Source organism: Bidens hawaiensis, unplaced genomic scaffold, assembly GCF_021521415.1.
Source record: "Bidens hawaiensis isolate Kalapana, Puna unplaced genomic scaffold, B.hawaiensis_p1.1 tig00049085_1, whole genome shotgun sequence".
Lineage (NCBI taxonomy): Eukaryota > Viridiplantae > Streptophyta > Magnoliopsida > Asterales > Asteraceae > Bidens > Bidens hawaiensis.
Window position 1 is genome coordinate 21,746 of NW_027498782.1, and position 13,909 is coordinate 35,654.

The 13,909-nt window shown below is 37.0% G+C and overlaps 1 protein-coding gene across 1 annotated transcript; it reads left to right on the forward strand.

Moving 5' to 3' along the window:
* The first annotated feature begins 12,673 nt into the window (after positions 1–12,673).
* LOC143597817 (pentatricopeptide repeat-containing protein At3g53360, mitochondrial-like) lies at positions 12,674–13,282 on the forward strand. The gene has a single exon (XM_077076209.1). It carries the CDS (start codon positions 12,674–12,676, stop codon positions 13,280–13,282), a length of 609 nt encoding a protein of 202 aa, XP_076932324.1.
* Positions 13,283–13,909: the final 627 nt, after the last annotated feature.

Consider the following 13,909-nt stretch of genomic DNA (forward strand, 5'->3'; position numbering starts at 1 on the left):
TTGTTTTCCTTATTAGGCCTTATCGCCAACACGTGTGATCCGCTTTCGTCGTTTTTATTGTTATCTATTCACTCTTGTTCGTCCATCGAGGTAAGTATCACATTCCCCTATTTTACTTGTTTTCCACGTTTTAGGGACATATGCGTAAATATATTTCACATATATACTTAAACACAAAACTGCAACTTTGTCTTATGTGTTAACAACTTATACCTTACTTGTTTATGTGCTTATTTGCTTTGTACGCTTCCGCATTCGGAGAGGTCCAACATAATCTCAGTCTAGTATGATCATACACCAGTCGTTAGCCTTTGTGCTTCTCGACATCTCAGTTATACTTGCTCATTTGGTTAATTTGTTTTTCTCATATGACTTGTTGCAGCTATGTATTTTGTTATATATACTATATGTACAACTAAACTGTTGTGTTGCTCACTCAACATGTGTTGTTGACAAAATTCTATTTTATACACATATGCAGGTTATTGTAGAAATTTAATGCAGGTTGGTGAAGACTTAGTGGAGAATTTAAGTTAGGAATGATACAATCAAGAATTAAATTTATGATTGTTATTTGTTTAATAGGTTGTATTTTGTACTTGAATTATTTGAATTATTAAATCGAATTAAATAGATATTGTCATCTAAATAACGTTGTATGATAGTAACCTTTGAAAAACTGTGAGCAATCAGTTCGCCCCAGCATTTCCGCCGTAAGTTGGGGTGTGACATGTTATTATGATGATTTTTTTTAAAAAAAAATATTATACGAAAAAGTTATAAACGTTCTTAAATGATGGGGGTATTAACATATGTCTTGCATGTAGTGAGAGAAAATGTGTACAGTTACCTCTATACCCTTTTTCTTTTGGCATCCACTTGACAGATGTTAACTATTTATGGCTTCTCACACTTCTTATTTTTGTTACCCTTTGTAGAATAACTTGACCCTGTAAAGTAGTTCATACATGTTGTGTTGGGGGGTGCAGAAGGAATATTTTGTGAGTTACATACGAACTGTCATTCATTCGAATGCGATGCAATGGATGTGTTAGCATTGAAGGCATACACAAAAATATATACATCAACAAAAGGACATACTAAAGCATAGACTTATGTTAATTATAAAGACATATCAACGTACGTACGTACCTCCCTACATTTTTATGGGCGGGACGTACCTATGTGCAGACGTGCGCACGTGCCTACGTTTATACGTACTTGTACCTATATATGTACATTCATAAAGTGTATGGTGTACGTATGAGTTACATATGATGTGTGGTATGGAATCCATCTTTTTTCCCCAATTATTGATACACTATAAAATTTTAGTTTAGTATATTCTATTTCATATGTGGAACATAGTCGGTTGCTGTGTAGGATATATTGTATAATGTGTAAGATGTATTATTTCATGCATATGATATAATGTGTAGGGCATGTTGTATGATGTTAAGCATGCGTTTAATGTTTACAGTATGTTGTATGATGTGTCGGTATTTTTTTATGTGTAGGTTATGTTGTATGATGTGTACGATATGTTGGTTAATCTGTAAGATATGTTGTATGATGTGTAGGATGTATTGAATCATCTGGTGGTTGTTTACTGTAACATCCCGTTTTCTGGTTTCGGTTAATAAACGAAAGTATGAGTTATTATGAGCCGGGCTAGTGTTGGGTTAAATGGAATTGGGTTATGGACTTGGGTTATGAAGGAAAGAGGAAAAGACCATGGGCTTAAGTCCATGATCTATAATTATATAAGTCATTAATACCCATTTAATTTCATTTCACACATACTCCATACACCTCCTAAAACACACACTTAAGCTCTCTCTCTCTAGTCTCTCTCTCTCTCTAGCAGAAATCACCAAGGAAAACCGATCTCGATCTAATGTAATGATAGTATGATCTTGTATGAGCTTAAACCCATTAGATATAGTCACGAAACGACGAGCCGACACCGTTAAACCATTAACGTCATGAGATCCGGGTGGAATCGGTTATAAACCGAACCTAAGATGTGCTTAGGGATCACCCTAGCTCAGATCTAGATCGAACGGGACGAAAAACGGTGAAAAACGAGTTAAAACCCGTTTTTCCGGCGAATCTGCGGTTTTCTGGCGACGGCGCCGGAAAAGGTAATACGAGGAAGGGAATGTCAGAGAATGTTTTTGACATTCCCTGACCTAACCCTAGTTCGCTAACGGGAATTTAACGAATTAAAGGTGATTCACTGATTCGTCTAAGGGAGCATAACGAACTAGCTCTGGTTCGTATCCGATTCGTTAAGGGAAATAGGTAACGAATTACCCTTGATTTGTTATAGCCAGTTTGCTAAAGGAGATAACGAATTGGAAGGTCCAATTCGTTACATGGACTGATTCGCTACATGAATTGATTCGTCAAAGGACCAGTTCGTTATAAGGTCCAATTCATTTAATAACCAGTTCATTAAAGGGTTCAAATCGTTACAAGGACCAGTTTGCTAAGATAAGCCAATTCGTTAAGAGTAATGTAACGAACTATGAGTTTAACAAAAGGACAGAATGGTCCCTGAACTTAGAAAAAGAATGATTTAATTAAGAAGCCCATGAACTTTTAAGTAGCAACTTAAATTAATGATTCAAAATGCTAATGGAAAATGTGATAAGACAGTTAATGAAAATAAAATTTTTCCAAGCTGACCTTGAGGCTCGACCCCAGCCAAGGGCTCTGTCCCATGGACCCTACTAGGGGCTGCCGCCCCTAGACCCCGCTGCCAGGGGCGTGCCCCCGGACCCCCGTTCGTTGAGGGTTATAACTAAACTAGGAACACGATGTGAGTAGTGATAGTTAATTGATTCGTGATTGTTATACAGTTAGTCGAGCACAGCTAAGGAAATGAATAACAATTAACGGTGAACGTAATCGAGTTCAGGTGAGTTTCTAGCCCCATTCCTTGTTATGTTTTCGGGGCTGTGTGCATACTCGATGTGATCAGTTAATACACTTACCTTAAGTGGTAAGTGTATGTCTTATATGATTTATGTATGAATGAATGCTTGAAGATGCATGAACGATCTTCGGATATTGCATGTACCCGTCAAGGAATAGTTTAAAGATATGATTGATATGTATATGATGTATAAATGATGTATGAACGTATGGAAGTTATAATTATGAATGCATATAAAGGCATGAAAGGTATAGTTATAAAAGGGAACCGGCCCTAATAATGTCGGCGAATGTAGGGGACCGACCCTAATAATGTCGGCGAATGTAGGGGACCGACCCTAATAATGTCGGCGAATGTAGGGAACCGACCCTAATAATATCGGCGAACGTAGGGAACCGACCCTAATAATATCGGCGAAGGTTATAGGGCCGAATGCTCTTTAAAAAGTATATGTATGAATGAAAGTATGTATGTAAGTATGAAAGAAAGAATGAAAGTATGTATGTAAGTATGAAAGAAAGAATGAAAGTATGTATGTATGTAAGTATGTAAGTAAATATGAAGGTACGTACCTTCGGGTGCATATGTAAGTATGTGGATGTATTGTATGTCGTCTAATTAACTAGAACTCACTCAGCGTAGCTGACTTTTAGTATGCACGCAGGTTAACAGATTGAGACAGCTGGTTTGAGCAGGACACATGGCAAGATTGAAGAGGCTGGCATCTAAAGATTTGTCATGATGTTTCGATACTATGTTTTATTTATGTTTTAAAAATACAAGTTATGAATATTTGTAATGAATGGTTGACTATTAATATTATTCTGCGAAAGTTTTAATTAACTCTGATATTCAGAACTGTAAATCCAACGTTAAAGTGAGGCACCGGTAATGGGGCCTTACATTTACAAATGCAGAAAGATCCACGCAACGTCAATAAAATTGTTAATGGTACCGACAAAATCAAGGCCAAATTTATCAATGAAAATGAAAGGAAAGGTAAAGCAATGTTGGTTAAGAATTCTTTCAGTTTTGGATTGACACAAGTTTGTGTGTAGGGAGTAATTATGAAATTGTTTATGAATTTTTGTATTTTTTTCGGGTATATATCTTACTGTTGATTATTATGTATGTGGCTCTTTTTTATGTTGGTATAATAGTTTGTTGTGCAGAGATTAATTATGAAAGTGCTTATGAATTACTTATAGATCCACCATATGCGTTATGTATAAAGAAAAGGAAACATGTTTTCATCTTATATGATGTATCTAAGTTTGTTGTAGATTTTCAATAATGGAATCGTGCAAAAAGAAGAAAATAAAATCGATTTTTGATGATCGAATATATTGGAAAAATTTAAGATAAAGTTACATAATATAATCAAAATATTTGGTTTAATAAAATTTAAAAAAGAAAAAAAGAAAGAAAGAAAAAAAGAAAGATTAATTAGAAGTCGATGTAGGCTGCCATTCAAAAGAATTAAAGGCAGACGATTCATAATTTGGAAAGATGTGAAATAAAATAATGATAAAAGGTAGAATGTAACTTACCCCTAACTATAGATAGTTACTAAAGTTATAAACAATTTCTTTTTACTATTATGCCCTTAAAATAGAATAAATCATAAAGAAAAAAAATAAATTGTGATTGGTTGGAATTATATCTCGCACTTCTCGCTCTAAAAACACTTCTCAATTGAACCAAATCCTATATATATATATATATATATAGGATCAGGATCATGAGAGAACTTTTTTGATATTGAGAACTATGAGAAACCATTTTGGACCACAAAAAACCTAAAATGTAACATCCCGTTTTCTTGTTTCGGTTAATAAATAAAAATATGAGTTATTATGAGTCGGGCTAGTGTTGGGTTAAATAGATATGGTTTATGGACTTGGATTTAAAAGGAAGGAAGAAAAGACCATGGGCTTTAGCCCATGGCCCATAGTATATAAACCAAACTTATGCATTAATCCATTCATTTTCCACTAGCTCCGTACACCATCAAAAACACATACTTAGCTCTCCCTCTCTCTAGCCGAAATCACTAAGAGAAACCGAGCATCAACCCTAGGTAATGATAATATTATAGTGTATGAACTCAAACCCAATAGACTTAGTTGCGAAACGACGAGCCGACACCTTTAAACCGTTAAAGTCATGAGATCCGGGTGAAATCGGGTATAAACCGAACCAAAGATAAGCTTAGGGGTCACCATAGCTCAGATCTGGATCGAACGAGACGAAAAAAAGTGGAAAACGAGTAAGATCTCGCTTTTCCGGCGAAATCGCGGTTTTCCGGTTACGACGGCGCCGGAAAGGCGGCGAGGTACGAGATTAACATGTCAGAGAATGTTTCTGACATTCTCTGACCTAACCCTAATTCCTTACGGGGGCATAACGAATCAACCCCTGATTCGTTAAGCCAATTCGCTATGGAAGAATAACGAACTAGCTTCTTTCGCTAACTAATTTGTTAAGCAATTTGTATGCCAATTCGTTAAGTAGTTTGTTAAGGGAGAACTGACGGATGAACCCCCAGTTCCTTAAAGGTTCAGTTTGTTAAAGGTTCAGTTAGTTATAAGGGTTCAGTTCGATATGAATTTCAATTCGTTAACCGGACCAAATGAATGAGGTCCAATTTACAAGGACCAATTCGTTATAATAGTTAATTTGTTAAGAACTGGTTAACGAACTGGAAGTTTAACAAAATGACAGAACAGTCCCTGGACTTATAAAAGAATGATTTAATTACAAAGAAGCCCTTGAACTTTTAAGTTAGCAAATTAATTAATGATTTAAAGTTTCATGGAAAATGTGTTAAGACAGTTAATGAAAATAAAAATTTTCCAAGCTGACCTGGCAGCTCGACCCCAGCCAGGGGCTCTGCCCCTTGGACCTGCTAAGGCCTGCCGCCCCTAGAACCCCGCTTCCAGGGGCGCTGCCCCTGGACCCCGTTCGTTGGGGGTAATAATTTAATTAGAAACGCGATAAGGGTAGTGATAGTTAAATTGATGCGTGTATATATTATACAGTTAGTCGTGCATAAATCAAGAAAGGAATAACAATAAACGGTGAACGTAACCGCATTCAGGTGAGTTTTTAGCCCCATTCCTTGTTATGTTTTCGGGGTTGTGTGTATACTCGATGTGATAGTTAATACACTTACCTTAACTGGTAAGTGTATGCCATGTATGATTTATATGTTATTTATGTACATCAAAATGTGAATGAAAGCTTGTCGGTGCGTGAACGATCTTCGGATATTGCATGCACTTTCAGGTGGTGTTTTGATGATATGATTGTATATGTGATGGATGAATGATGTATGTACGTATGAAACTTACAATTATATAGATGGAAAGGTATGACATGATAGTAGGAAAGGAAGGGAGACCGGACCCTAATAATATCCGAGGATGGAGGGTACCGGACCCTTAATAGTATACGAGGAAGAAGGGAGACCGGACCCTAATAATATCCGAGGATGGAGGGTATCGGACCCTAATAATATCTGAGGTATGTAGGGCGAAATGCTCTTTATAACGTAAGGATAGTTATGAATGTATATGGAAGAATGATGGACAGGTCAATTATGCAAAGCGTACCTTCGGGCGCGTATATGTGTATGTAAAGTAAGTTATCTGATTAATTAGAACTCACTCAGTGTAGCTGACTTTTAGTATGCACGGAATTGAGTAGGATGAGGCAGCTCGCTTGATGAAGACAAATGACATGGAATTGAAGATACTGGCATCTCAAGGAAATGTTATGATGTTTGAAAGACTATGTTTGATTTTAAATAACTATGAATGTTTGTTAAGACAAGGTTTGAAAGTTATGTAATTTGCTATGATTGAAGTTTTATATTCTGCGTAAAGTTTTAATTAACTCTGATATTTAGAACTGTGTTTATGAGTAAATCCAGCGTCCAAAGTAGGGCACTGGTAACAGGGCCTTACACAAAAATAAAAAAAAAACCATAAAATAAAAACACAAAAATGAAAAAAGTAAAAAAAAAACAAAATTCTTATTTTAACATCCCGGTTTCATACAAAAAAAAAGAAAAAAAAGAAAAACTCAGTTTAGCTAAATTATATACACATAAGTATAATTTAAGATAAATGATACTGTACATATGTGTATATTACGTACTTAAAGATTAAATAATACCACACACTTTTTTCTTTTAATGAAACTGGAATGAAATATTATATATATATATATATATATATATATATATTTACCTTTTTTAAATTTTTGTTATTTTATGTTTTATGATTTTTTTAAATATTTTTTAAAGGTATTTTTAGTGGTCCAAAATGGTTCTCAAAGTTCTCAATTTGCAAAGGGTTCTCTTAGGATCCTTACCCTAGATATATATATATATATATATATATATATATATATATACACACACACACACACATATATATATATATATAGGGGAATGATATTTTAAGAACTTAATGAGTTGTAAGAACTTTAAAAACTCAATATGGAGCTTATAATCAATTAACTGTGTACTGAATATGTGTCTGAGAATAACTCTGAAAGGAGAGAGAATAAATATTTTTGATAATTACACAAGTTTAAAAGTTAGTTACACATGTGTAATAAGTCGATTCGGTGTGTAAAAAAATACAGTAATTTTTTTATGTTACTTACACTTAGATATTACATATGTGTAAAAAAATTTAATAAAAAATTGTTACGTTGAGTTATTTCGAGTTCTTAAAACTCAAAGTGATTCTCAAAAGAAATCAATCATATATATATATATATATATATATATATATATATATATATATATATATATATAATATTATTTATGACGTCATCCGGGTCAAACACCAGTCCGCTTTCCCGAGTCGGTCCGACCTTTGACCCGGCAAGGCGTCTGGGTCGATGTCCGGACCGGGTCTTAAAACATTGTAAGTAGCACAGATAAGTTATACAAGTCTAAAGACATATAGTTATGTATATGAACATATTACTGATCATCATCAATCATACCCAGTGAAGTCCCACCAACAGCGAAGTTATAAGTAGGGTTTGGGGAGGGTGGGATATAGGCACACCGTACCTCTATCCAAAGGGATAAAGAGGTGGCTTCCAGAGAGACCCCAGCTCTAAAGTACATATGTTTTTGAAGCAATACGAAGGAAATCAAAGTGCAACAATAATATATAAAATTAATAATACTAATAAAATAATAATAGTAATAATAATAATTCAAATACTATATATATGTAAAGAGAATACCATTCTGGTGTGTGACCAAAATATGGGAAATATAAGCCCTAAGGTATTCCTTTCTCCCTAAAAATCCTTAACTTTAATTCTACTTCTCCAAAAATTCCTATCCTCCAACATGTTCCCGGAGAGGTTTAGGTCTATCAAATCACATATAATCCTCTCGTCCCAAGTAAATTTAGGTCGTCCTCTACCCCTCCTCCCTTCTATAGTAATGTTTTCTATGGATCTAACAAGATTCGTCTCTCTGTCTTCTCTTCACATGTCCAAACCATCTCAATCTCTACTCTCTTATCTTGTCTGCTATGTTCGCCACCCCTAATCTCTCCCGAAACACAATGTTTGTAATTCGGTCTAACCTTGTGTGCCCATACATCCAACGTAGCATTCTCATTTCTGCTACCTCCATCTTCCGCAGTTGTGCCTTCTTGATGGCCTAGCAATCTGTTCCATATAACATTGACGGTCTAACTGCCACCCTATAAAATTTTCCCTTTAGTTTAGTTGGGAAACTTTTTGTCGCACAATATACCTGTGGCTGCTTTCCATCTACACCATCCTACTTGAACTCGATGGGTCACATCACTGTCTAATTCTCCATCACTTTGAAAAAATGATCATAGATACTTGAACTTATTTACCTGCGAAACCACCTGCCCTTCAATGGTGATCTGTGCGTCTTCATTGTCATTTACCCCACCAAAATCACAGTGGAGGTACTCCGTCTTAGAGCAACTAATCCTTAAACCTTTTGTCTCTAAGTTTGCTCTCCACTCCACAAGCCTCATGTTTAGATCTTGTTTTCTCTCAGCTAGTAACACAATATCGTCTGCGAACATCATGCACCACGGGAGCGTCCCCTGAATCGACTTTGACAGCTCATCCAAGACTACTGCAAAAAGAAACGGACTCAGCGCTGACTCCTGGTGAAGACCTGCCTCTACTGGGAAGAAATCAGTATCCCCCACTGGCGCACGGACACTTGTTGCACTCCTGGTATACATATCCATGATTATCTCTATGTATTTCCTGGGTACTCCTCTACCCTCCAAGCACTCCCAAAGCACCTGTCGTGGCACACTGTCGTAGGCCTTTTCTAAGTCAATAAACACCATATGCAGGTCACGCTTCTTCTCCCTATATTTTTCCATCAATCTTCTTATAAGGTGTATTGCCTCTGTGGTGGAACGACCCGACATGAAGCCAAATTGGTTCACCGTAACCTGAGTTTCTCGTCTAAGTCTAACCTCAATCACTCTTTCCCATAGCTTCATAGTATGGCTTAGTAGTTTGATTCCTCGGTAGTAACCACAAAATTGGGCGTCTCCTTTGTTCTTATAGACAGGAACTACAATGCTGCTCCTCCACTGGTCTGGCATCTTACCATATTTGAGGATACTATTGAACAGAGTAGTTAACCACATGACTCCTTCCTCTCCTAGACACTTCCACACCTCGATTTGTATGTTGTCTGGGCCAACCGCCTTAGCCCTTCCCATCCTCCTAAGTGCAGTCTGCACTTCTTCTCGTGTGATTCGTCGGCAATAGCAGTTATTCGGTTTTTTTCGTTGGAAGGTTGTGTTGTGATAATCTTCTTGGTAAGCTCTCCCATTGTTAAAAAGATTGTGGAAGTAGGTTTGCCATCTTAGCTTGATTTCATACTCCTTGACCAGTACATGCCCATCTGTATCCTTTATGAACTTCATAGGACATAGATCTTGCCTCCTACGCTCCCTGGCTTTGGCAATCTTAAACATATAATGTTCCCCTTCTTTTGTTTCTAAACGTTCATACATCCGTTTATAAGCCTCGTTCTTTGCTTCTGCCACCGCCTTCTTCACCTCTCTCTTGGCCGTGTTGTAGATCTCCCTCAATTCCACTCGCTCCTCCTCATTCGTGCACCTCATAAGCTCCCTAAAGCATCGTTGTTTATCCCTTATCTTGTCTTGTACGACCTCATTCCACCACCAAGACTCCTTTTGCCCACTTGCCTTTCCTGTTTTGACGAGAGTCTCCTTTGCTACTTGAATGATCTTTGTCACCATAGCTTCCCATATATGAGTTGAGTCCCCATTTAGTCGATCCCGCGTCTGCAGTATGAGTTTATCCTTAAACAGTGGGAGATTTTCGTTAAAACCATCGTTAGCCTTACCAATGTGTCCATTAAAATCGCCTCCTATACAAATCCTCTCACCCCTATGTATGCCCCCTACCACCGCGTCTAGGCAATCCCAAAAATCTCTCTTTTCCTGATCCCCTATGCCTACATGAGGAGCGTAGGCGCAGACTACTGCCACTACTTCCTCCCCTAGTTCTAATCTCAACACTATGATCCTGTCATTATGTCTTATCACCTCCACCACACTAGTGTGTAGTTCCTTAGCCACTAGAAACCCCACTCCGTTCCTAGCTCCATCAGACCCCGAGTACCACAACTTATAGCCATTACACTCCGCCCCTCTATGCCCTTTCCACTTAGTCTCCTGGAGGCAAGCTATCAGCACCCTACGTCTTCTAAGCACATCTACCAATTCTAGCAACTTACCATTTAGTGTTCCTACATTCCAGGAAGCCAAACGTAATATATACTCCCTATCTTTATCCTTTCCTACACCCCTCGTTTCAGGACATGGTCTCAAGTAATAGTTATGGTTCCTACGCTCTATGGTTACAACTAATCACACAAGCACAAGTAATATAACACCCACTCCAAATAATACAAATATTAATAATAATAGTAATAATAATAATAATACTAATAATAATAATGAATAGTAATATTACTAATAATAGTAATAATATTAGTAGTAATATAATATAATCAGTAATAATAATAATAATAATAATAATAATAAGGAATTTTGGATTTTAATAATCCCTATTAAATGATATTGGCCGATAATAATCCCTATTCATTTTATCGTCACTAGCGGTCCCAAATTCAAAAAAGTTGCCCCCCCAATGGTCCCCGTTAAAAATGACTTCACGGCGTTATAGTTTTTTCTGAATTTCAAACCAATGTTTTAGGGCTTTTGATCGTTAGGAGGATACGAGTCGATTGGTGTAAAACTTAGTTTGAAATAGTGCTTCAAAATGACGAAACAATATATGCTTCAATTCGGGTGTTTGAACTTACAATTAGACTAAATTAAGTCGTTTGGATCATTGTTTCGAGCTAAGTTTTACACCAGTCAACTCGTATCCCCTAACGATCAAAAGCCCTAAAACATTAGTTTGAAATTCAGAAAAAAACTATAACGCCGTTAAGTCATTTTTAACGGGGACCATTGGGGCCAACTTTTTTGAATTTGGGACCGCTAGTGGCGATAAAACGAATATGGATTATTATCGGCCAACACCATTTAATAGGGATTATTAAAATCCAATATTCCTAATAATAATAATAATAATAATAATAATAATAATAATAATAATAATAATAATAATAATAATAATAATAATAATAATAATAATAATAATAATAATAATAATAATAATAATAATAATAATAATAATAATAATAATGGGTAAGGTTCACCGGCAACACACTGCTCCGGCTTTTCCTCCATGTTCCGATCTATTCCATTCGACTCCTCCGGCAAGCGTGGCAGCCTCTCTAATTCTCCGTCCACGTCAAGAAGACTCTTCCGATCTGTACGAAGAACTCCAGGATAATGTGTTGGGCGGAGAAAACTCCGGGTAGTTGTTCACCAGCGGTAGCTGACGGGAAGTCGTATTAGCGGGACAATGTCTTTGAATGCTTGACTGTGTTTCTATGTTGTTGAACCCTAACCCGAAAAAAAACTGATTGTTTTCTCAAAGATCTAGGAGATCTAGAGTGGGTTTGCCGGAAAGAACCATAAATTGATGAAAACTTTTGGTCGGGCGAACCGGAAATGGTGTCTTCTGTTTTGTCGGTGGGGTTTGATGGAATGGCCAACCAAAATTGGCAGGGAAATGTTTGCCTGAGAATGGCCGGAGGGGTTGTGTGATGTTACGGTTGAAACTGAGAAAGTACGGAGAGAAAACGTGGACAGGTGTACATAGACAACCTAATTTACATTTGCAATGATTTGACCGAACATATTACTGATATAACCCTCAATTATTGAACATTTACAATTAGTCATTCTACTATTTATTATCTAACACTATTGGATAATTACGAGTAGAGGTGCAAATCATAACCAGTTACCTGAACCCGAACCGGTTATTAACTAGTATAGTTAAATTACTTAAACCGGAAAGTAACTGACTGAAAACCAATTGGTAGGAACCAATTATACATATTTGAACTCGAACCGGTTTCAAATTGGTTAAACGAACCGGTTAATTTCAATAGGTTGGAAACCGATTAACTAACATTTTTAAACATTTAAACATTTTGAGCCTTTACAAACTGTTATATATATAGCCATTAGAATAAAATCCAGTGTTGCAAAGGATTTATTATACGCACCAGTGCTGTAAATGGTCTGCTTGAGTTCTATTCTTCGAAACTGCAATCCTCGCACTGTATTCACTCACGCTAGACAAACCCATGTACAAATACTCATTCACGGCCTGACTCACGATGTCACGCTTCAAACAGATCTTTTGCTCGCCTATTCTAGAGGCTTACTGCTGAACGCCCGCCAGGTGTTCGTCAGAATGCCTCAACGAAACATGCACTCTTGGAACATTATGATTTCAGCCTACGTTCAGAACTCTATGTACCATGAAGCTGTTAATGTTTTTTATGAGTTCTTGGACTCGGGTATGACACCGGACCATTATTCGTTTCCTCCGTTAGTGAAGGCGTGTGCGGGAATTAATGATGTTTCACTCGGTGTAATGTTGCATGGGATGGTGATTAAACTTGGTTTTGGTAGTCACATTGTGGTCGGTAGCTCGGTTTTGGATTTTTATTCAAAGTGTGGGAAATTAAACGATGCGAGAACTGTTTTCGAGGGCTTGTCATGGAAGGATTCGGTTGCGTGGAATTCAATGATTTCGGGTTTTTCAAAAGCCGGTTTGCATCTGGAGGCTTTGAGTTGTTTAGAAATATGCTTGGTAACAAAGCCAAGATTGAATCGATGACAATCCCGACCCTTCTAAACATCTGTGGGAAACTAGGAGATATTACAAAAGGGAAAGAAATACATGGACAGGTTCTAAAGAACACAGTGATGTATAACGATACTGCCATTAATAACTCGGTTATTGATATGTATTCGAAGTGTGGGTGCTTGTGTGATGCTAAAAGGATATTTTGCAGCATGAAAAGTCTAAACTTGGTGACGTGGACGACAATGATATCCTGCTTTGGAGTCCATGGTAAGGGATATGAAGCTCTAAAATTGTTTGACAAAATGAAAGACCAGGGATTCAAACCAAATAGTGCCACGCTCACAACAATCCTAGCTAGTTGCAGCCACTCGGGCCTTGTAAATGAAGGTAAAAATATTTTCAACTCAATAAGATCTTCATACGGTTTTGAACCCAGTGTGGAGCACTACGCGTGTTTGGTGGATCTTTTGAGTCGTGTTGGATGCTTTGAAGACGCACTAGGGCTGATAAAAAGTATGAAAAAGGTCAAAATGGTCTCACCGGCTAGTGTATGGGGTGCGCTTCTTGCGGGTTCTTTGGTGCATAGAAATATTGAGACGGGTGAAATGGCAGCCCGTCATCTGTTTGAAATGGAACCTGAAAATGCTAATAATTATA

Coding starts and splice junctions, on each gene's coding strand:
- LOC143597817 (XM_077076209.1), top strand. CDS start 12,674: ATGGTCTGCTTGAGTTCTATTCTTCGAAACTGCAATCCTCGCACTGTA.